Source organism: Camelus dromedarius, chromosome X (genome assembly GCF_036321535.1).
Source record: "Camelus dromedarius isolate mCamDro1 chromosome X, mCamDro1.pat, whole genome shotgun sequence".
Taxonomy (NCBI): Eukaryota; Metazoa; Chordata; class Mammalia; order Artiodactyla; family Camelidae; genus Camelus; species Camelus dromedarius.
In genome coordinates, this window is record NC_087472.1 from 4,105,534 (window position 1) to 4,131,210 (window position 25,677).

The following is a 25,677-nucleotide window of genomic DNA, read 5'->3' on the forward strand; positions in this document are numbered from 1 at the left end:
AGGGTGCAGCAATGTAAAATTATCTCATTTTCATCTTTTAGATTACATTTAAGAAACAAGACCACCTTCATGTAAGAAAAAAAATGCTTTCATTTAAGTTAGGGGAAAAAAGTCTAAAATGTTAAGGAAGAGCCATAGGAGGTATTGAAACTTGGCAAAGATTATAATTCTAAGTTAACATCTTCACGCCAGATAGTGATTTCAGCCTCTTTTCACACGACTTGACATAGTACGTTAATTCATACACCTGCATCAAAAGCAATTTCATCCCAAAATCTGACAAAAGTCTCAGAGGTCAAAAAGCAACTAGTTCATGAATTACCATCCCCACTTTTGTTTGCATAAATAATTCTCCTAGTCCTATTTCTACCACTCTCCCTGGAGAAAATGGCTTTAATATTCACTGTTACCTTCATATATAAAGTTACATATTCATTTATTCAGGAAAGGACTACAAAAGTACATCTAAAATGTCATTTGAAATCATTTTGGAAAAAGCATTCTTTACTACTTGTCCACAATCATAATCATTTAAGGCTGACATTTCTCAGGGTTTATCCGCTGCACCTCTTCTCTGTTAGTTCTCTCTCCTGGCAATTTTGGTCACGTCTATGAAAATGCCAATGATCACATCTAGATCTACCAAATAAACCTCTCCCCAGGGTAGCCATCCAGGTCTCGGCAGCCACCAGCCTACACGGTCATCCCACAGACACTTGCAACTCAGCATATTCAAAATGGAACTTGCCATCTCTTCCTCACTCCCCTCCTGTATTCCCTATCTCAACCCCTGTCCCCACCATCAACCTGTTTATACAGGCTGGAGTCTTCCTGCTCAATCATCCCATCCCCCCCATAAGTATAGTCAGTGAATAAACAAATTCTACTGATCTTCCAGATCTTTCTCAAAGCCATTGTCCCCTACCCCCTCCACTGCCCCATTTCAGGGACTACTCATTATCACTCACCTCGGTGACTAACAAACATCCCCAGAAATGGGCACCTGTCCCTCTCCGTCCACTCTGCATGCCACAGCCCAGGCCATCTTTTTGAAATAGAAATCTAATCTTGTCACTTTCCCTGCCTAAACCCCTTCAATGGCTCCCCTCCCCTTCAAACCAAAAATGAAACTTCTTGGTGGGGAACGTTAGGCTCTGCAAGCTTTGGCCCAGCCTCCCCCTCCAGTGCCATCTCTCGCTGCTACCCCCACACATACAGCAACTCCCGGACTCCAACCGACGTGTGGGTCCAACCTGTGTCTGCACATACTTTCCTGGAGCTGGCCATGCCCGTCTCTGCCTGGCTAACACCGCTACTCATCTGTCAGGGCTGCTCCCTCTTAGCAAGCCTTCCTCAACACCAACCCCCTGACTTTCCCCTCTCCTGGTATCTATCCTATGCATCTGCATCTGTATTGTATGTGGTCACTTGTCCACATCACCTGGCAAACCTGTGCTCCTTAAGGACAGGGAGTGGCTATCAGCTCCAGTGCCCAGCACCCAGCCGTAACACAGGCATTCTGTAAATGCCTGTTGGACAAAACTAGGGAGGAAAGGAATGAAAAGGAGGAACAAGAGAGGCTCGCTCTACCAGACCTTACATCTTACACAGCTTCAACAGCTAAATGACTGTTACTGGTGCATGAAGAGGAATTGATGTCAGAAGCAAAACATTCAGAAGTAAAACCTGGTACAGAGAGGGATTTGGTGTGCGATAAAGGTGACATTTCAAACCAGGGACCAGTCATCAAATGGTGTTGCGACAAAAGGGGAAGAAAGAGTTGGATCCCTATCTTCACGACACCCTTGAAAAAATTCCAAATTTAACTATTTAACTTTTTAAAAAGAAATGAACATATTAGAGGAATATGGGATAACTCTTTTTAATAACGCTGTGTGGGGAAGACCTTCCACCTGGGATAAAAACCCAGAATCTATAAAAGAAAAGTGTGCAGACAAGAGTTACCCTAGCAGGTCTGAGATGGTTCTCCTTAGAAAGGCCTGCTGTGTCGTTCACCCTTGGCTGGCATCTGGGAACCTGGATTTTGGGAGGGTTCCCGCCATTCCCTAACTGATAAGAGTTCACAGTGCCGAAAATGTTTATATGAATAACGTGCTTTAAGCTGAACCCTTGCTTTCCTTCTGGGAGTCTAGAAGTTTGGTACATGCTAGCTAGAGGGTGCCTACGTGACCAGCCCCTGATAAAAACCCTGGGTGCTAAGTCTCCGATGAGCCTCCCTGGTCAGTAACATTTCCCATGGGTTATCACAAGCTGTTGCTGTAGGAGTTAAGTGTGTCCTGAGTGACTCTGCTGCTTGAGAACTGTGGACCCTTGCACCTGGTTTCCCCTTGACATCACTCCATGTACCTTTCCCTTTTGCTGGTTTTGCTCTATATCCCTTGGCCGTATTAAATCATACTTGTGAGTATGACTATATGTTGAGTCCTGTGAATTCTCCAAGTGAATCACTGAACTTGGGAGTGGTCTCAGGGACCCCTGTCTCACACACACACAAAATTGATAAATTCTAACAAGTATTTAAAAAATTCTCCATAGTAAAAGCCACCATAAGGAAAATCAGAAGATAAATGGGCAAAATATTTGCAACTCATGAAGAGTTCCTACAACTAACAACAATAGAAAAGATCAAAATCCCAAAAGAAAATAGGCAGAAGCCACAGGGAATGAAGAAATAGAAATAGAAATACAAATAGCTCAAACCCAAAGATACTCCATTTCACTTGAATAGCATAAATACAAAATAGAACTATGACTCTACATGTTCACTTACTATATTACCAAAGATCAAACAATCAGAAAGTGCACTGGACTGCTGTGGTAGGCAGAATAATGGTCCCCGAGAGATGTCCACGTCCTGGTCCCTGGGGCCTGTGTTATATTACCACACAGGGCAAAGAGGAACTAGGTTACAGACAAAATCAAGATTTCTAATTGGCTGACTTGAAGACAGGAAGAAGAACCCAGATTTCCTAGGTGTGCCTAATGTAATCGTAAGAGTCCCAAGAAGTGGAAGAAGGGAAAGTCAGAAACTGATGAGGAGATGTGATGATGGAAGCCAAGTCAGAGTGATTCAAAGGACTTGACCCACTGCAGCTGGCTCTGAAGATGAAGAGGCCACAAGCCAAGGAATGTGGTGGCCTCTGCAAGCTAAAAACACAAGGAATGGATTTTCCCCACTCTAGAGCCTCCAGGAGGAACACAGCTGACACCTTCATTTTAGCCTGCTGAGACCCATTTTGGATGTCCGACCTCCAGGACTGTCAGAGGACAGACTTGTTTTTTTAAGCCCTGAGTCTGTGGCAATTTCTTACAGCAGCTACAGGAAACTAGTACAGTTGGAGAGGATGTCTGGAAACAGGTGCTCTGCCTTGCTGTGTGTGGGAGTGAAAGCCACTTCCTCTTCCACAAGGGGAATTTGGCAATGTCAGTAATTCCACTTCTAAGAATTTATCCTACAATGTACATGGACACATACAAAATGATGTTTATCCTAGGTTATCCGGTACAGTAGTTTATATAATAGCAAATGACTGCAAGAGATGTTAATATTCATCAACAGAGGATCAAATACAGAAAGTATGGGACACTGAACAGAATACTATGCATTCATATACAGAGTGAAGAAGCCCATTTGGTAGGCAATTTGTACTGGTATATTTATATACATAGTCAACAATCTTATGGTTACCAGGGGGAAAGGGGGTGGGAAGAGATAAATTGGGAGTTGGAGATTTGTGAATATTAACTAGTATATATATATAATAGATGAACAACAAGTTTCTTCTGTACAGCACAGGGAACTACACTAAGTATCTTACAGCAACTTATAATGAAAAAGAATATGAAAATGAACATATGTATGTACATGTATGACTGAAACATTATGCTGTACACCAGACATTGACACAACATTGTAAAGTGATCATACTTCAATTAGAAAAAAAACCAGTTCTCACAGTTCTGGAGGCTGAGAAGTCTGATATCAGGGGGCCAGTGTGGTCTGGTTCTGGTGAGATCCACTTCCTGGTTTATACAGGACAGCCTTCTTGCTGTACCTCACATGGTGGAGAGTGCGAGATCTGGTTGCTTCTTCTTCATAAAAGGGCACTAATCCCACCATGGGGCCCCACCCTCATGACCTCATTCAAAGCTAAAGCTATCCTCCCAAAGGCCCCAGCTCCAAATACCATCATACTGAGGGTTAGAGCCTCAACATATGATGAGGGGGGCACAAACATTCAGTCTTTTTATACTTCCTGAATTTTCAATCATGGGCATCCATAAGACATTGAAAGAAATTTAAAGTAAATGCTTGTTGAACAAATGCCCTTTATAAACAGCAGAATTTTCTTATTGATTACTTGGTTGCTACTAGCTCCTATTAATTCACTCTGCTGACATTAGTATATTCACTCAACAAACATTTACTGAGGGCCCACTTATGAACAAGGTATTAAGTAGAGACAAAGATGGCTAAAACACAGACACTGTCTTTAAAGGGTTAGAAATCCTTCAAAGGAGAAAGATGAGGAGGATGCAACTACTGCTCATGTACAGAGGACAAGGGTAGGCGCCGGGGGAGGTACAGATAAAATACTCCAGCGCTCGTGAGGATGCCAGGGCTGCTTCTGGGCAGCTGGGCCTGGAGGGATCGTGATGTCCTCTGAGCTCCCCCAGAAGGATAAGATGACTTTGGACATGGTAACAAGGATGATGACAAAAAGTCACAAATGGTAGGCAAACTCGGAAGATACGAGGCCATCAGCAAACACCACAGTCTCACAGCCAGAACGGAGGCAGGTAGAAAAACAGAAGACTGTGGAGAGCCGTGGCCACACCGTGGAGGAGATAGGTCTGCGCTGACACTGACGGAGGGTGGATGGCTGAGGCTTTAGAGGCAAAGGAACAAGGGCATCAGAGCTGTACCCCTCGGAGAGCAAGCTGACAGAAGGCATGCGCAGGAGCGGCCGGGTCAGGAATGAAGTGGGAGAACCAGCCAACGCGCTGTCCCTGCGGTTTAGAAGAGATGAAAACCTCAACTAAGTCAGGCTGGGGAGGAAGAACCCCCTGGATTCAGCTAATGTTATGGAAAAGGGAACTCTCACAATGACCTTGATTTTGGAGGAGGAGGAAGAGGCAGAGAAGGAAGAGATACCAACAGAGAAATCAGGAGCACAGGGGAAGCTGGAGGGAAAGAGGAGAGATTAACCTTAAACAAATAGTTCAGGGGTCTGCTGAAGTTACGTAGCAGATAGAGGGAAACAGGAAGCTATGGATTTGGAAGCCACACTCGGAAAGGCAGTGCTGGCAGATGTGAGACTGGGAAAGATTACCGTGGGGATGGCATAGAGCAAGAAGGATGTGAAGGATGGACTTTTTCTAGAAAACCCACATTTAGACAGCAGAAGGGAGCCAAGGAACTAGAAAAGGCGGCCAGGAGATCAAGCTTTCAGAAGCCACAGGAAGAGGTGTCTGAAAGTGCAATGGTCTAGATGCCCTAACAGACTTCTGCTGAAAACGTCTAACACTGCTGGATAAATCAGAACCTCCCTTTTTTGGTGGGGGGAAGCATGAACACATTCCCCCACTACCACAAATTATGCAGTCGAGTTTCCCACATTTGGGGAAATCACAGGAGTCAGCACATCCAAAATACGACGGATGTCTTGCTTTGGGAAAACCACCTTTGTGATCATAGTATCTCCCCTGCCAGGTAAGTACAGAAACCCTTTTTAAAATGCACTAATGAGCTGCCTAGGGAAGAATAAATACTCGGAAGCCCAAGGCAAACCGGGAATAGGAACGAAATTCATGGCCTCTCCAGTTACAGGAGATAGGGCCTAACGCCCCAGGCCTGCCCCCAAGATGCCAAGATGGGCGTCAAACTGGAAACCGCCTTCAATCACACTGCAGCCTCCAGGTAAGGACAAAGAGGAAATTCACCTGTCTAGACGACTGGTGCTGAGCAAAGGAATTCGCAGCACAAGGCAGCCTGTAAGTAGCTGGTGGCCAAAACTCATAAACCTCGCATGGTCCAAAAATATCAAGCAGAGAATTTAATCTGTGACTGTCCCAGGCTGGGAGTGCCCCCTAATGCCTGGCAGAAGGGAACATAAAACCTCCTTCACTCCCAGCCTCGGAGTCTTCCCACAGACAAAGGCCCGAGGAATATAAGTGCACAGGCACTCATCACAAAGCAGCCCAGGAAATGAGGCCCCACAAGCCAGCAGATCCCCCAGCCGACAAGGCCCAGCTGGAGAGAGAGGGGGTGAACGAAGTAGAAGACACAGCAGCCCAGAGACAAAGGGATGCTCCGCACATTTGATGGAGACTTTATCAACATTCTCCAGCAGCTACTCAGTATTTTAAAAAACATTTGAAAGGAGGGGTGGTTAGAGTCAAATGACAGTGCGGTGGAAGAGGCTGAGAATTTGGAGGGTCTGGAGCAACTTTTGAAAGAAGAGCTCCCCTGAGAAGGAGGGCAAAGCGTGGGCCAGCAAGTGATGGGGGCACGGCCGCTGAGGGAGAGGGCAGTGGAGAGAGACTGAAAGAGAACTGAGGGCCAAGTCTTAGAGGAGGCAGGAAGGGAGGAGATTTAAAAGCCTGATTAGACCTTCAATTAGGCAAGCTGGCTGTTTATTCAAGGAAAAAAAAAGTCCTGGCCAGAAAAGGAAATGGAGAACCAAGCCACACTTCAGTGTCAGGCCTCGTCCAGGCGGAGAAGCGAGTGTATGAGGGTGTGTGAGCTGCACTCAGTGTGGCTTCTCGTTCATTGACCAGCTGCAAAGGAGCTTTTTCGCTTTTACCTATTAATTCTGTCATCCAATCTGTAGAAAGTAAGAGTCTACTCCACTTCAGTCTGATGAAAAATCTCAAAGCCATTTATAAATATTTCCCCATCTCTGAATGGAAAAATGGAGGCACAGGGGAAAAAAGTGCCCTCTGTTGTTAATTCTCTATTCATCAGATCATTTATACCCTCATGCAAAAGATCAAAAAAGACAGACACACCCATAGCTCATTTTAACTATCTTTAAAGAATTGTTTTTGCAAGCCAGTCACGCGGGAGTAGAACCAGAGGGGACACGAGGTAGAAACAGCAGTGCTCAGAGCACACGGCAGGCCGTGATGGGGTTCAGCAAAGCCAGGCAAAGAGACCTGGGCAGCGCCCTGCAAAGGGAAGGGCCCGGCCCTGCTTGCACCATGCTGCTCTCACTAAGACCTCGCCTCTGTCCTTGGTGCACACTACCAAGTACTGGCCATCCATCCTCGGAGGCCACTGGTCTCCACAGAAAAGGCCTTGCAAACCCATTGCTTCTCTCCCGAAATGAGAGCCAGTGAGTCTTCTCTCCTGCGCCTATTTCCACTGCCCATAAATGGTCAAATTTACCCAAACAAATCCCAGAAAACGTTGCAATTCTCTGCCAATCGGTGCACAGAATAAGAAAAAGTAGGAAACACCACGATGCTGAAGAGCTGAATCCCAAACGGCAGAGAAAAGTGGAAAATGTAGGAACACAAGCCTGAATAAGCCATTGTACCCTGAAAGCCAGGTCACATATGGAAAGAAAAGAAAGGGAAAACAATTTCTGAAGAAGTCTGTTTATTACATAGCCCTGTTGCTCATATTCCCCATTTCTAGTTAAGATGCTTTCTGGATTTAATGCTCTGAAACTGGAGACTTCCACCTAATCCCTTAGCAAGGTACAACCCCTGGTTTCTTAATAAGAAAACTAACCGTTATCTGTAGAACATCTTTCTTTTAAAGGGCTTCGAATGTCGCACCTATTATCACAATTAGTTTATTAATACTCTTGGGAAGAGTATGTCGGGGTAATCATCCATATTCTCTGCACCTGATGGGAAAACGGGGCACTAGGACAGAAGAGCTGACATTTACTGGGCACTTACTGCGTGCCAGGCACTGTTGTAAGCACTCTACATTTAATCCTCCCCAAACCCCAGTGGAGTAGAGCTGTTATTATCTCCATCACAGATGAGAACACTGAAGCGCATAAATACTACATGATTTTCAAAGTCACCAAGCAGGTAAGTAAGTGATTGAGCTGGATTCAGACGCGGGCCGCTGGTCCCCTTGGCCCGTGCTGGCAAGCGCACAGAAGGGCCCCACAAATGCGTCTTCCTGCCCAGCCTCCCCAACCCGGGGCTGCCAGGCCTCAGGCTCCATTCCTTCTGTGAGTGTACAGCCCACGAGCTGAGTCATAAACACAAGCCCTTCACTTAAACAAAACTTAAGAAAACCCATGCCAGGCCTACAGCTGTAAAGATAGATTTCAGTGACTCTCTTAGCGCCTAAATTAACTTCAAACGCATTTTAGTCCACATATTCGACCATTATGCAAAAGACTGTCTTCCAGACTTTCTGGGCCATACACTTTACACCGTCACACACACACACGCACGCACACGGATAACTGAAAGAAACATTTCACGATACCATACTTATATTACGTGTTAGGCTCTTAATATTTTCTCTTCTATTTCATTAAAAAATGCTGCTTGCACCCTAGTAAATTGATCTCATGACTCAATAATAGGTTGAGATTCAGAGTTTAAAAAAAAACCTCCCACCTAAAATTTATATTATCTCTGATTATCCCATCTGAGTAACAAATGAAATCAATGAAAGCTCAACTTTGGCATCGAACATACCAGTCCAACAATTCACCTCTTTATTTTGCTGTAGCGCTATCAGGCTCTGTTTATATGTATATAATTTTTGTTCCTGCCTTAAAAAAAGGTTACCATCAGATCAGAGGCGCTGCCACATTCCTTATCATAGAAGTGTATCATTTACCTAGAACTAGTACTGAGTTCCAATGCAGTTTGAGAAAATGGTACAATTTCTAGTGTCTGAAAAGCCAAGCAAAAACAAAACAAGAAAATAAATGCTTCGGATGAAATAGAAAATGCCATCAAAACAGTTTGCGAGGCTTAGTGGGTTGACATGATATAGAAACAAACAATGGTTTGGGAGTCGACGGTGTGTGGCTAAACCACTCAAGTTCAATTCGAAGTTTAAGTCCCAAGAGAACACACGGAGCAGTGAAAATACTAATGGGGAAGGAGGCAAGAGAGCCAGGGTTGGTGTGAAAGAAAAAAAATGCATCCATACACTGCTTTCCCCTGGCTGAATTTGGAACCCAGCGCCCTTGGCCTGTGGACCCCATTTTGTGGACATAAGAGCAAGTTTACTTCTGACTTCCAGTGCCAAGCAAAATCACTGAGATAATCCGCAGCTGCTTTAACAGTTTCACTAATAATAACAAAGTGATATTTTTCAAGCAGGGGCCCTTTGTCTTGTTCAGTGCAATCAGGCTTAGATTACGCTTCCAGGAAATCCCTTTCTGCACTCTCGCATTCCCCACTGTGGCAGTTTGGAAACTTTTCTTCCCCTCCTGTCTCAGGAGAATAATGGTCCCTTCTCCTTTCCAAAACTGCCCTCCAAGCCAGGCTGAGCCCCAACCCCCTCTGCCAGCCCCAGGATCCCACTCAATAAAGGAGTTCTTCCGTCTCTTGCCCTGAAGACAGGCGAGACTCCTTCTCCCGCCCGTAAGCATATTCCTTCATCTTTTCCGGATTCTAAGGGAAACACTTCTTCCCTCAACCTGGCTGCTAAGGAGGTTTTATGTTCCCTTCTGCCAGGCATTAGGGGCCACTCCCAGCCATCTACTGTCTCTTTACACCCTGACCAGCTGGGGTCTGTCTCCTCCACTCAGACCATTTTCTGTGATTCAAAAGAGTTCAACGAATGTATGCTGGGCACTGTATCAGGCACTCGGGGTACACGCTAAGGAAGGAAGGTTCCAGCCTCAAGCAGTCCACAGTTAGGGGGTCCGGTCCCCAAGGAGCTCATCATCATGATGTCTAAAGGGCTTTTCCTGATCCTCTCCCCTCCTCGACCCTCCACAGCACCACACACCCACGACCACCTTCTGAAACCTCCCTGTGCCGTCGGCCCCCCGCAGACCCCACCCTGCAGGCTCTGCTCTCACCTCTAACCCTTTTTATCCACCTTGCTGGCTCCTGTCCCACCTTCACTCCACGCAAACTGGTTTGGGACCTCTCTATTACACACCCAGGTTCCTCAGCCTGGGACCCACAGGTGAGCTTCCAAGGGGCTGGGATTACCCTAAGATTGTACGTCAAGTTTTGTCCATTCGTGCCTCTTTCTGGAGACGAGGAACTCTAATCTACACCATATTATCAAAGGAATCCATGACTCCCAACAGATGAAGAACCACGATTCCAGACCTAAACCTCTGGGCTCTTTTCTGAGGAGCTGGCCTGCAAACACTCCTGCAAATTCTGCCAAAGGACGCCAACTACCCCGCGAGCACAATGGAGGTCACCGCTCCTCCCGCCTCGCCCTCTCTTCCACCCGCTTCCCCAGACGGAAGCCTTTTTGGACTTGCCTGCTCCTGTCATCACTCAGGCTGCAGACCTTAGAAGGAAGGATGATGCAGCCTTCCTCCCTGCTCTCTCGGATCAAACTATCACCCAAGTACGTGGTCTCCACAAGCACTACCAGTGTCCTGACTCAGGCACCGTGGGCAGCATCCCACCCGACCCTCCGACTCCCCTTCTGGCTCCAAGAGTTCTCTCCTCTCCTATCTGTTCTTTGTGATGTTGTATTCAGTCCCATCACTTTTTTCAAAACCTTCAGCAGGTGTCTGTTTCTTCCCAAACTGCAAGCTCCTTACCCTGGCAGAGCACTCCTCCCATGAGCCAGCTTCCCCCACCAACACCCTGTCCACGCTCCAGCTCAACATCCCTGCCCTCATAAGCGCCCTGCCATGCTTCCAGCTTTCCATCCGCTGTGCTGAGGGTCAGGGTCTGGGCTCTGCCTGAAATTCCACTTTCTCCACCATCCTTGCCTGCTGGGAATGATAACTATCCTTCAAAGCCCAACCCAATTCCATTCAAGCTTTTCCAACCTGGGCTGCATATGTTCCTTCTTCCTGTGAATCCCGCCAGCAGGCTTCCTCGGCATTTCTCCTACCGCACTGAACGTCGAGCATCCTGCAGCGCAGCCACACATTTGCCGTATCACTCCTGCCATATCCCCAAACGGGACTAGGTGTCATTCAGCCTACAACTACTTCTCCTCATCTGCCTTCACTGCTGCCCAACAAGGCACAACCCACTACTCGGAAATGAACTTGATTTATGAAATAGTTGCACAAGTTGAATGGAAAAGTGGGGCTAATATTCCAAAAGCCATGTCAATAGCTGATCAGTACCTTCTATGTTTTGGTGAGTAGCTTAGCTTTTTGGGTTTTTCTTAAGATGATTTTTAGTGGTTCAGACTTAGAGAATGTAATTTCCCCAAACACTGTGTGAGGTAACTCAGTTCACCGTTTTCCTCCAGCTTTTCACTTTAATGACTTCCTCCAGAAATAAGCAGGGATTCCCAGCACAGGTATGAAAAATAAGGCAAAGTACCACAGACTTGAGACATAAACCCCTTCGTGTGGACCACTCCAGTGACAGCAATCCAGAACCCTATGCTCTGGTACTAGATCCACAATATCCACAAATCCATCCCATCTGTTTCCATACAGTGGATTTTTCCTTCACTTTCTACTAAACCTGTGTTCAACAAAAAAGCTGCACCATACAACTCCCATGCAGAAGTCATTATGCTGATGTCAGAGAGAGAAATAAAGGCTGATCCTCACCTTGATAAGCTCACAGTATAGGAGTGGGACAGGCACTTACTACAGAATTATCACATAAGGCAGACTGAGTGAGATAAATGCTCTAATAGAAGGACCACAAAGTCTAACAAGTGAGAGGGAAGATGAACTCCCATCATGGCAGGGAAAGGACCGAGGGCTGAGCAAGATGGTGGAGGATGGGCTTTAAAGAGATGAGGGGACTGCACGTAAAGGGGACAGGGAAGCATAAGACTCTGAGTTGAGAAAGTTCTATGTGCACTAGAGGGGCATGGGGCGGTCCTGTGTGGCTGGTGTCTAGGGTGTAAGCCATGGAATTTTTTGTATGTGGAGAGTGGGACATAGAGTGACATAATCATACTTTTAAAAAAAGATGAAAATCAGTGGCATTGCAGAGAAGTTGGAAGGGAAGGAAACTGGAGGAAGGGAAGCAAGTTGGGAAGCACAGGGAGAAATGGAAGAAATAGTTGAGAGTTACTAACGAGCAGAACCTACGGGACTTGGAACATCTGGCAACGGAACAAAGCTGACTTCCTAAATAAGACACAAGGATGTGATGTACAGCACAGGGAATACAACCAGTATTTTATAATAATAACTTTAAATGGAGTATCATCTCAAGGTTTTTTGATGTTGTTGTTGTTGGGGGTGGTAATTAGATTATTTATTTATTTATTTTATTTTTAGTGGAGGTTCTGAGGATTGAACCCAGGACCTCGTGCATGCTAAGCACACGCTCTACCACTGAGCTGTAACCTCGCACCTGGAGTACAATCTATAAAAATACTGAATCACGATGTTGCACACCTGAAACTAATGTAACACTAAATCAACCATACTTCAACAAAATAAATACATTTTTTCCCATCCCTTTGCTTTTTCCCCCCCATTTTTAAAAATTGAAGTATAGTCAGGTTACAAAAAATATGGACCATGTCACAAATCTGCATGTCATCCTTGCACAGGGACCCAATTTTAGTGCAGTGCTGCCGAAGCAAGCACAAACGTAAGTAAACTTTATGCCTGGTGTGGAGGACTGACTTCAAGTTCTCAAACCTGAGGAAGTGAGGATCATCCAAATTGCGTGATATGGAGACTGAACAATGAGCCTAGTTAACAGCAAGGAGGTGAGGGAGACGGTGAGCTTGTGATTCTCAGAGACTTCCAGAGGAAGGTGTTTGAGAGGCTCATTAGATTCACTCAGGGCTAGATGTAGAAATCACCCACAAGGCCATGACAGCTTAAGCTATGGATTAAATGAAACCATCAAGGCAAAGTGAGTAACATGAGAAAAGGGCTGAGAGAGAACCACCGACAAGATGTTGACATTTAAGGAAAAGACAGAGGCAGTGGAGACTGGGAAGGACAGACTAACACAGAAAGCAAGACTTCTAAGAAGAGGGTGGTCCAAAGTGTTGAATGCTGGGGGGAGATGCAACAGAATGACAACTGAAGTGAGTCACTACATTTGGCCAGTAAGAGGTCTGAGTTCCAAGAAGGTACTGCAAGAAAACTGGATACTAGAATGGGCTGGAGGAATGAATGAAGCAGAGATTCAGACAGACGACTCTTTCCAGAAGTCTGGATTCAAGTGAGAGATGGGACAGTAGTTTAGAGGAAAGCTGGTCCAAAACGTGACATCTTTTTAAAGGAGTAAACCCTAAAAGAGACAGGAGATACCAGAGAAAGGGGATGGGGTGACTGATGGAGCAAGACCGTGGAGGAGATGGACTGGGGCCTCAGTGCCTTCAAACCTGCTATGTGAGCCACTCTTTAATCTCTCATCATTTAAGGCCAGACTTGCAAAACCCAAGACACGACCCATTCCCTAACTGAATTTTCGTGGATTAGACATACATTCTCACTTTCATAGTAATTTCAAAGATGTGTTCCCATAAAACTCTTTTTATTCTAATAGTTAACAAAATGTTAATACTGAAATACATTTTAAGTCATCTTTAACCAAGAACTGAGAAAAGGCTAAAAGTGTATTCAATGCTGTGATATCATTACATTTGCCTTAAGCATCCCATTTGACTCTATAATCAACACATGACTCATGATGAGAATCCCATATCCCTCTAGACTGCCACTTGCTGTGTTTGCATAATTGTCCTTTCCATCAACCGTGAATCTTCTCTGCCAGAAACAACTGCCGAGGAAATCTGGGTCGAGACAAGCCTTGTCTCACTAGAAAAAAACTCAGGCCTTTATGGCCAAAACACAAAAATAAAAATAAAAAATAAAAACACAGGCCTAGGAGGAAGTACTACATTACAAAGCAGCTCTTCGATTTCATGATCTTTCGTCACCTTCAGTCTAGCGGGCAGCACTTCGGTCCTATGCTTAAAATAAAGGCATATATATACATATATGTGTACACACACACACACACACACACACACACACACACACACAGAGGAATTATTCCCCTGCTCTCCCCTTAGCAGATGTTTGCATCCAAGTGTGTTTAGAGTGGAGCAGAGGGGAAGGAGGGGGATACAAGGATGCAAGCCAGGCACTACAGAAAAAAGAAGGCAAGACCAATACAGAATATACAGAATGATGGTTTTAAGAGCAGGAGGCGTGGAGAGCTTTATTCCACCCTCGTGGTAAACAGAGTATGAGTACTCAGTCTGATGAACAGGAAGGAAAAGTTCTAGGTATACACATCCTGAATCTTGCTGTGGACGAAGTCATAGATCACAAGTACTTAAATGTGTAATAAGCTTGTCCTGCCAGATATCTAGCAAAACGCTATCAAATGACATTTAAAATGTTATTCCTTAAAAAATAAAGACATCAACCTGCCCTATTCAGTGACAGCCTGCAGTACACAGACCACAGATCGGGACTGTGATGTCATCGTGCTGCACTGCCACACCTGTGCTCACCTGGCCACCTCATGCCTTTGGGAGAGGGCTGGCCAGGGCGGAAGGCACGCTCAGAGGGAGGCCGCCTGGGCTCACCCACCCCACACAGACTAGCGGGGAAGAGGCCGACGCCCGCTGGGAATGGCTGGACCTTCAGAAATAAACACCCTTGCACACGTAGCACGCTGGGAAGCACAGGGCAGCTTGTAAATGCGAGGAGACACCCAGGAACCCTCCGTGGACACTGAGGAGAACCTTGGAATTTACCAGACTGTGGGCCAGGGGAAAGGCGTATTTCGTGAGGATCTCAAACATGCCTCTTCGGCTGTGGCCTTCCTGCTTCAGCGCAAACCTCAGGTTTCTCATGTCCTAGGGGGCAGAGGAGAAACATGCCAGTTGAGTCTGCAAATTAAGTCACATTTGTTAGCAAAAACCCTTCTATACAACTAAGGGAGTAGAAGATGGACTTAACTTGAATGGGCACTAAATCTAGATTACTAAGGAATGGGCACTAAATCTAGATTACTAAGAAAATTACTTTGTTTTGCATGCTCTTTTGAAATACCTGGTTTAAGAACCCCTGAAGATAGTCCCATCGTGGTCAAGATTGCAAAGACAAGACAACTCATGTTAAAGAGAAGGCAGAGCTAAAATTCCCTTTATAAAAAGAAAAATCAAATGGTGCCTTGCTCATCACTTCTGGGCCTACCTACTCTAACTGGTTTCTGAGGTATTTTAATTATAAAAGAGTATTTTATTCATAGAACTTTTCAAATGTGTATCTGCCATAAAATATAATTTCCAAATTGTCAAACATGTCATTAAAATCCAGATGCTCTCTCCCTCTCCCCTCATGCTTTTAACTTTAAATCTCACGTATAAAAATGAGAAAATGATTGGCATTTTAAGCTCTCTGATAAGTAATGGAATATATTTTTATTATACAATTTTACTCTCACAGAGTTCTACGCAGACTGTGTTAAAGTGCTCCATGTTAGGAGTGATTGCTTTTTGCAGCTAAGAATTAATGTTCAAAACCAGATTTTATTATTTTTTTAAATGGAGGTACAGGGAATTGAACCCAGGACCCCGTGCATGCTAAGCATGCACTCTACCACTGACCTATTTCCTGCCCCTCCAAATCAAAACTGGATTTTAAAGATAGTTTCCAACACATTCCCCTTTAATAAGCAAGAAAACCTCTGAAACAGAATCCAAACAAAATAAGCTCCCTTAAATATCAATTTATATTATATATCAAAAGATACAATGTTCTATCTTATTTTTATTTTTGAAGCTGGAGTTTTCTTTAGTCTGGCCCTCAAATCGATCATGGTGCTGGGACTGAGTGATGGCTGGTATCTTCTGCATGGCACTTTCAGTACTTCAGGAGTGAGACAGATCCAGTCCCTTGGATGTCACAATCTTCCTATTTCTCAAAGTCCTTTCTCATCTATTATCTCAAGAGCACTCCTGAAGCTTCCTAAGCCTTTGATGTGTAACGTCAGCGGAGACCTTGCTGTACACAAGGCACCCGAAGATGCAATCGGCAGCAAAGGGGGTGCAAGGGCCCAGGCTCTCAGGCCCCTAATCAGCGGCCTGGGACTCGTCACTCTGTACACGGATGGCATCTGCTGGGCCTTGCCAGCTCCAGGATCCTGTGCTTTCAGTTTTAAAAGCACATCACTTGATAAAATCCAAAAACTGACTCAGAACATATTCCAAGGAAATTGGGGTATCAGTTGTTGTCTCATGATGCAAAGCACTGGTCAAGCAGAAGGAAAGAAAGCATCTCAATAAAATGATACGCTTTTAAAGGGTTTGCCACGAGCCACAAGTACAGTACTGGATAGAGGTCCCTCGGGGCTCAAAGCCTGTGGAGAATTTTCTTCCTAACAGCCTTGGTTCAGGTGACAACTCTGTACGATCATTCCCTTAACCACTCAACCAGAAACTAGCCCATTTTGAGATAAATATTCATTCTGATCTATCAGTGATTCAAACTAATTTCAGTGTGCCACAGTATAAATGATTCAAGCAACTTCATCAGACCATCTGATTCAGATGTAATTAAAGGACAGAAAGAATTACTACCTCATCTTGCCAACAAGAACACTGAAGTGGGAAAGGCAAATGACTCACAGGTGACAGAACACCAAATCTGTAACAGAAATATGAGCATACACTGAGTGGTAAGTTCCACCTGGTCTCCTTAGAGCCTGATCCATCAGGGAAGGACACCTGGGAAAGAGCCTTGTGGCAAGAGTCTCACGGTCAGACCCTCAGTCCACTTAGCAACTGGGCACACAGCGCTGCGCCAAGTCCCACGATAACAAAGAAGTAAACACACTCCCGTTGCAACAGCACTGAAGGGCTGATTTATCGAGGCATCATTTCTATAATACATTTCCAAAGAACACCTATCACTGCTGACTTCAAAACAGCACGCTGTGTTTAGACCAAGCAATCGGGGGTGAGGCATGGAAGGAGAGAGAAGGCTTTGCAGTAGTATGGTTTGGCTCTGCTTTTTCATTTGTTTGAAGCTCCAAGTTGTCAGCAGGGGCTGGTATGGGGCCTTGGGGGGTAAGAATTCACATATTCAGAGCTACCTTCTCCTCTGTGGCTAGACAACACCCACTGGGACTTATCCATCATGTGGAAGTTGCTACTGGCAAGCGGAAATCCCCTTGTGCGGACCTGGTGGAACCAAATTTCAGGGGTTCTAAGTACTTGTTTCGGTAATGAAATGCGGTTGTGTTACAGTCACTGACTGCAGATGAAAGAGGACCTTTGAGAGACCAGAGGTGGAGTCTTTGTCCCACGCAGCAGATTCCCTGTCTATCAATTTCAGGTCTGCTACTAAGAAAATGGAATTCAGCTCTCAGGACATCTGTGTTTCCAGGGAGATAACTGAGTTAAAAAATTGTGCTACAACATTGTTCAAGGACATTGTCTTTGGGCTCAACACTAATTCCAAGAAATATACATATGTAACATTTGAGAATTATGCCTGCCGAGTTGTCCTGAAGCCCTTTGTTCTTACAATAAACAGTCAAAGGGTAAGAAGGTGCTTTGTCCTATTAACTTGGGGAATTAATATTTAAATACAAGTTTTTCCTATTGGTAAGGCAACATACAGGATTTTTTCCAACTCTGTTAGAATGCAAGTCACTTTGAAATCATCAAAATAGCAACCTTATCTTTCCATGGATTCTTTTCTGCAAAATTAAAAAAAAACTGCCTTAAAAGTAAATCCCCAAATTTCTAGGCCCAAAAGGGTCAACAGTAGCTGGGATTATAGATGAGGCTTTAAGGGAGCTTGGATTCAAACAAAAACAACAAAAAGAAGCCAAAGTGGGGACAGAGGGAGAATTTCAGTTCTCATAGTGACATAATCCTTTGGTTTCTGATACAGTGTACTTGTCTTGATTGTTTACAAACTTGGGACAAAAAAGTATGGCATTCATAATCCAAATAAAAGTACAGGAGATTGGCTTTAAGAAACCACAGTGGAGACTAGGCAAAGGAGACGTGGGTTGGAATTCTGGCTCTTCCATCACCTCCCTCCCCCGGCAACTGTAAGTAAGTAAGCCCACTGAGCAGATGCCTCATTTCCACCCATGGCATGATGGACTTGGACTTGGCCAGGGGTCAGTGCACTTGAGCCCAGGTCACTCTTGGTGAGATCTTCAAGCTAAGAATTTTTTAAAAATATTTTAAAAGGGTTGAAAAAACAAAACACAGAGTAGAATGTACACACAGAGATCCTACTGGCCCACAAGCCTAAAATATTTGCTATCTGGCCTTTTACAGAAAAAGTCTGCTGACCCCTGCACTTGACTGATGGTCAGAGTCACCAGAGATACTTGAAAGAGTCCAAACCTTCCAGGACCCAGCCTTCAGAGATGACTTTACAGTAGGATTTGGGGAAGAACCCAAAGCTTTACATTCATAAACCCAAAAAGGGTTTCTCAGGGTACCCTCATGCACACCTAGCTGTAGGAACCACGGTGACAGGTGACCTCCAAAACCCTTCTAGCTCCTTCTAGGACTGGGCATTGCAGTCTTCTGAAATGCAATACCTGTAAAGTAAGTTTTCTTGCAAGAAGGTTTATTCCATCGTTTGCAAAATGATGATCTCACTGTATCTGGACCTGAAATTTTCCAGCTGTTGGGTAATCTTAGCTAAGTGACCAAACTCTTCTTATCCTCAGGTTTCTTGTCTATAAAATGGGGACAGCATTGTCCATCTCAGAGGGTTTCCCTGAGGATGTAATGCAAAGCACCTAGCATGTGTTTGGACCAACAGAGATGCTCAATAAATGGTTATATTATAACTGATTAAATTTTAGTATCACTAAGTCCCTGCTGTTCACCATGCTGAAACAAAACGGGAGCCCACTACCTCTGAAAACAATCTAAGCAGAAGTGAGAGAGGCTGTTTGAGGTAAGAACACATCTGGCTCGCCGAGGGCAAAATTTCTTATATTTCTCCTTCCTTTCAAGGTGTGAAGATGTCTAGCTGGTAACACATCACATGAAGGGACACCAAGAGATTGGGCAAACACTAAAAAGTGTGGAATTTTAATCAAGTTTTCCTCCTACTCAGTCAAGCTATCAAAATGACTGGTTTGGGTCCTCACACTTGGTGACAACAGCAGGTCCCTTTCATAGGAACTCTTTCCACAGGAGGTTATGGGAAGCTTGATCATGAAGGACCATTCCAGGGCCTTCGATAAACAAAGGTCTTTGACTTTTTTCTTTAAACCCACATTCATCGTTTACTTATTGTTCAATGCTAATGTGCCATTTTTCACGGAAGAAAGCACTGAATCTCTTACTTTACAGGTAATATCTAGCCCATAGGAATTTTCTCCTCTACTTGTCGCGCCTCCCATTTTTTCGATTCTTGAGATCACACCCAGAGGGACATCAAGCAATAGTGCAGAATCCTGTAATGGACAAAAATGCAAAAGTCAGTATTTCTGTCAGTATAATTAAAACATCAAAAATTTTACAAAAATACGCTTGCAGGGCATTTTGATCTTGGCCCTCTTACCACCTTTTATGAACAAAAATATGATATAGATTGCACATAAAAAAGCAAGCTTCAATATAGTCAGTTATGCCACCAAAATGCATCCCCAGACACCTGCCCTTCTGCACTGCCTACAGAATAAAGACTAAACTCCTACATGCACAATTCAAGGGCCCCGTGATGTCGCTACCAGCCTGACTCCGCGGGCTTCTCTCCTACGACATTCTTCAGTCCGACTCAGTAAATGCTTTCACCGTTCTTCAAACCTTTTGTCTCCAATCAGACCTAGGTGCTTTGTGCATGGTGTCCCCTTGGCCGAGGATGATCTGTCTTTACCAACTGCCAACATCCTCCCCAAGGCTGCAGTCCTGGCTTGGCAAGTATCACCTGGAATGAAGTCCCGCTTCCCGTTCAATCAGACAGAATTGATCCCTCTCTCCTCTGAAGTTCTACAACACGAGATTCGGACTGCCGTGGCACCGCTTGCTTCAAGGTCCTGTGGCCATGAACTTCTGTGTCTGTATTCCCCCACTAGACAGCAAGCACCTGGAAGCAGTGCCCATCTTAGGCATGCGTGCATTTCCCACAGGAGAAGGGCCTGGATGCAGAGCGATGCTTCTCTGTCGTTCCTTATTCACGGCTGAACGCAAGGGGTCCAGAAGACTGCTGGCATGATGGAGGAACGTTCATGAAGTCGTACCACAATCATCACACCAAGATAACGGCAGCTGCCACATACGGAATATCTCATTTGTGCCAGGCACTGCAACGGGGGCTTTGCACACATCATCCCACTTTATCCTAACAACCATTCTGGACATAGGTCAAGTATTCCCATGTCCTGATGTCACAACCAAAGCTTTAAAAAGCCTCAGTAAGTTGCTTAGTAACTGTGGGGAATGGTTGAGATTCAAGCTAAGGTCTGGGAACACACATCCAAAGAGCCATAAAAATGGTCCTACCCTTTAACTCCCATAATTGCATCCCTAAGACCTTATCTTATGGCTGTGGTGCAATGGGAGGAGATGCTACATGCCTGAAGGTGCTCAATGGAGCCAGAGGTGGACATCAGGGTGAGGTAAATTACAGTCAGTCAACTTGATGGGCTAAACACGCAGCTACTAAAATAATTATGGTACATGGAAAAATTAGTTTAAGTGGAAAGAAGCAGCATACAAAATACACTATGAAATATACAATAATGTAAAATATATATTCATATGGACAGATAGAAAGGACTACACAAATTTTTTAATCCAATATTTTCTTTAATTCTGTGTTAGATGACTTTGATAATAAAAACTTTAAAAGCTGCTTACTGAATTTTTGTTCTTTAAAAGATGTCATTTGGGGGGATACAAATAAAGTTAATTTTTTTCTTTTACTTTAAAGCCTTCTCCTTAAAAGACAATACAACAAACTAAGCATTTCTTCATAAAGTATAAATACAGCTCATGGGTGTTCTAGAGATTCAACAAGTATAAGACTGTGCTGTATCCATGCCATGAAATACTGCTCAGCTACAAAAATGAATGAACTATGGATGCACGCAACAGCCTGGAAGAATCTTAAGGGCATCATGCTGAGTGGATAAAGGTTGTGTGCTGTATGATTCCATTTATATCATTCTTGAAATGACAAAATCCCAGAGCTAGAGAACCGAGAAGCAGTGGCCAGGGGCCAAGGGGAAGGAGGGCATGGCCATAAAGGCACGGGATAAAGGGAGCATATAGCCTAGAAAGGGAGTTTTTCTGCAGTGACGGGAGAGTTGCATATCTTGATTGGTGGTGGCGGTCACATGAATTTGCACATGGCATCAAACGTCATTGAACTGTATGCAAAAACATGCCAAAAACTGAGCCCATGCCAAAACTGGCAAAACTCAAGTACAGTCAGTCTTAGTTAACTGTATTTTGCCAATCAATTTCCTGGTTTTGATAAAGCAGTATAGTTATTGGAGAAGCTGGGTGATGCATACATACGACCTCTCGTAGTAATTTTCTAAGTTCTTGAGAGTTCATAATTATTTAAAAATAAAGTTTAAAAAGTGTAAGAATGGGGGGGGAGGATAGCTCATTGGTAGAGCGCATGCTTAGCATGCACGAGGTCCTGGATTCAATCCCCAGTACCTCCAGTGAAAATAAATCAATAAAACAAAAATAAATAAACCTAATTACCTCCCCATCACAAACAAAACAAAACAAAAAAGTGTAAGAGTACAATTCTTGTGGTATTGAAAAAAGAGCACAAACTCTTAAGTTGGACAAAACTGGCACAAATCCGAGTTGTGACATTTATTAGCAGGATGACTTTGGCAAGTTATTGTATCTCAGCCACATTTATCTGTAAAGTAGGGATGATTAGAGATAATGGACTTAAAGTACCTGGCATGGTGCCTGTCACATGGTAGCGAGGTAACAATGGAAGTTATTACTATTATTATAGCAAAGAGTATCTTCATATGTGTAAGACAGAAAAATACAGTGGATCAGTATGTTCTCACAAGCAGTGACATGACTTTCTGTTGGCACCTGTAAGGAGGCATTTTTTAGTTGTTTCCATGGGGTGAGACCACTCACTCCATGACTGAATTCCAAATGCTTAGAGAAAAAAGACACGACTCAGTAACCGTGTACACATGTAGCTGCTTATTACAATGTATTTACTTCTCAATATAATCTAGATATTAAAAACATACTATCAAGCAGTCCATTACTATTCTTAGATTATACTGAAATTTATGAGTGTCTGTTCATCTGTATACCTAAATGTCAAACTTATACCTAAAAATACATAGACTAGACACTAAATAAGTCTGATACTCTAATATCAAGATGGAAGCAAGAATGCTAATTTAAAAAGCAGAGAATTAGGAGTGAGACCTTGCAGCTCTCTGTCCCTGTACAGAGAAAGTTCTATAGCTCTGATTACCCTGACCCAACACAAAGCAGAAAATGGGACACTGAAGAGAACCAGCCAGCTCCTGAGCAAAGACACCAGAGTCTACTGAGGCTACCTGCCACGTTCTCCCCGAATGACAGGTTCAAGATCAGATAACCCAGGAGGCCAAACTGGACGATCGAGAAATAGGAAAACTAGCTTAACTCTCTAGAAACCTGAGTCATCACTTATCTAAATATCATTAAATATTTAAGAATTCTTAAAGGTCCATTCTTTTTTTTAATTAAAGTATAGTCGATTTATAATGTGTGCAGCAAATGGATTCATTTATGCAGATATATATATATCCCTTTTTGTATTTTTTCATTATAGGCCATTACACAGTATTGAATATAGTTCCCTGTGCTATACAGGAGTACCCTTGTTGTTTATCTTCACAGGTCCATTCTAACTCAACATTCTATGCCTCTATACTTCTAAGTATCTAAAATAGCTGAGATGTAAATATACCCAACAGTCTAAAAATATGCATTCATCTGCGCTCTCTCTCGAGTGTATACTGAGTAACAGAAACTGGACTGGATGCTGGGGACCATAGAGATAAATAAGATGTATGTGTTGCCCTCGCAGAGCTCAGGACTCAGGCTGGGAGATGAGACACATGTACCCAAAGAGCCACAATGCTAGGTTGTTAAGTGTTCAGAGTGATTAAAAAAAAAAAATCCAGGTAAAGTGGAATGAGAAGTCAGAGCAGGCAGGACGGTTTCTTACTGATTGGGTCACATGAAGTTTCTGTGGTGATGACGTTAAAGATTACCCTTAAAAGCTGGAATAATAGCAGGTGGAGATTGGCCTTCCAAAAGCAGGTAACAGTGACAACGGTTACACATGTAGGAAAGCATGGGGATTTTATTTAAAAAAACAAACAAAAAACCAAAACCCAAGTGGGCCAGGTTTCAGATAGGATGGCAGGGGAATTCTCCAGGGAGCACCCCAGGGCTTGGATCAGGGTGACTGGGATCCCTAAAATGCGTCTTGAGAAGAAGGCTACCAGGATGGAACACTGCTCTGTGCACATTCATCTAACAGCACCGAGCATACCGCACCAGCAATGGGAGGGTCTCCCCATTGCTTGCAATCCTGGAAGCTAATCTTTCAGGGCAAGTGAGAGGCTATGAGGATCTGAAAGTAGAGAGTGACTGGGGTGGAAAGCAAAAGGAGGAGGTGAGCCATGGGGAAGAATCACAGATGACTCAGAGTCAGGCCCAAGCGTCTGGGACAATACTGGTCCTACCAAGAGATGCGAAGAATGTCAGAGGGTTTTAGGGGCAAGATTAACATTGACAATTTTAGACACACTGGGTTTGACTGCTAATCAAGTACAGATAGCCAGGAGGCAGCTGGAAATGCAGAACTGGAAGAGATCCTAAAGGCCCCTTAAACTCAAAATGTCCAGAACTAAGCACGTGATACTTCTCTCTCCAAACTGCACCTTCCTGTCTCGGTGGCTGGCACACCATCTGCCCAGTGACCAAAGCTGGAAACCTAGACATCATTCTTGACCATCCCTTCTCCATTATCCCTCACTCAATCTCCATGTTTACTCCTTAAATCAGTCTAGAAACCTGTCCACCTCTCTCCAACTCTACCAGCAGAGGGGCCACTCTAATAGACACAGGCTGCTGTGCGGTGGGCAGATCATAAGGGAGCTCCTTTACAAGAGCACATCTGATGCTACCATTTTTCTGCTTAAACCACTTCTGAAGCTTCTCGGTGCTCAACTCTAAAAACCTAAATCGTTAACAGGGTCTACAAGGCTAGGTCATCTGGCCACGACCCACCTCCCCTGCTCATCACTTGTTCTCCCCACCCCCAGCACAGGCACACCGTCATCTTTCCATGCTCCATTTGGTCTCGGGTCCTCTCATGTGCTGTTCTCTCAGCTTATTCTCTCCAATCCAGTCCCTGCCAAGCAGCCAGGGAACTCCTATTCATTCTTCAGACCATGGGGCTAGCATCGTTTTCTCAGGACAATTTCCCAGGCTCCTCCAACAACTGCACTCCCGTACCACTCCCACACAGCACGTGCCACAGCCTGTTAGACCCTCGGGTTATGACCCGAGGGTCATTTGAATGATGACTAGAGAATGAAATAACGAATAATGAATAAAGAATGAAAGATCGGGTCTGGCACTAGAAAGCTGGAAAGCAACTGACAACTGAGAAAGAAGAGAGTGAGGACAACTCTGGCGGAAATGAACATTGAGAAGGTAGGAAGGAAACATGAACTGCAGTAAAGGCAAAAGGCAGAAGTGGGAGGAGAACCAAGAACACCTGGAGAAAGTGACAAAGGAGGCAGAGGTAATGAACAACGCCGATCACAGCAGAGCAGCGAGACCTTTGGAACTGAGCAGGGCAAGGGGAGCTTTAATACGGAGCACAAGACAGGCCACGAGAAGTGAAGGAGTTAACAGTCAGCAAGCAGAAGCAGCGTGTGTGGACTAATTTTTTTTTAAAGTCTGGCAAAGAAGGGGGAGAGGAGGATAGTAGTATCAGGGCAGCAGGGATGCAAGAAGGTGTTTTAAAATAAAGAGGCTTGAGCAGGTCCACGGGTGTGGGAGCCAATAAAAACCACAAATGTAAGACAGAAGTGCTGGTGGTGTCCAAGGTTTACAGCTCCAGTTGCAGCCAATTATAGAGACTGTGGAAGCTCAGTGCTGCCACTCTTGTCAGATGCCCAGTTCTTGGGTGGCATGAAGCAAACACCTGCCCAGAGTTCATTTCAGAATCAGGTATTTGAGAGACAGGGTCTGATGGACATGAGGGCCATCCATCCATCTTGATTCTCCAGGTCCTGTTCCTGTACTGATAAACCATCAAAACGCAAAGTCAACAGACCCTGTCATTCTAGTCCCTCACAAAGTTAACCTGGATTCTGTCTTTAAAGAGAGTTTTGAACAGTACTCAAGACTCTCGAGGTAATCCTCTGCTTGAAGAATGAAATCACTATGTTCCTTTTAGAGGAAACCCCAACAGCAAATTTCCCCTTGAATTGAATCCAGGAAGAACGTACGGTTTCCAACTTATTGTCAGAAAATGCGAAGTGTATCCATGACACATTTCTCATCTTTCCAGCAGTCCTAAG

The 25,677-nt window shown here is 44.3% G+C and overlaps 1 protein-coding gene and 1 non-coding gene across 5 annotated transcripts in view; both read right to left on the reverse strand.

Annotated features, from left to right (window-relative positions):
* The window catches only part of MTM1 (myotubularin 1), a 93,801-nt gene that overhangs the window by 35,748 nt on the left and 32,376 nt on the right, over window positions 1-25,677 (reverse strand). For all 4 annotated transcript variants that reach the window (XM_031446004.2, XM_064483321.1, XM_031446003.2 and 1 more), the window contains 2 exons: window positions 19,435-19,545; window positions 14,861-14,962 (listed from right to left, as the gene is read on the reverse strand). In XM_031446004.2, the coding sequence (XP_031301864.1) occupies window positions 14,861-14,962; window positions 19,435-19,545 (213 nt within the window). The remainder of the gene's footprint in view (window positions 1-14,860; window positions 14,963-19,434; window positions 19,546-25,677) is intronic.
* Window positions 5,581-5,742, reverse strand: LOC116151098 (U1 spliceosomal RNA). The gene has a single exon (XR_004134882.1). It is a non-coding gene; the product is annotated as a U1 spliceosomal RNA (small nuclear RNA).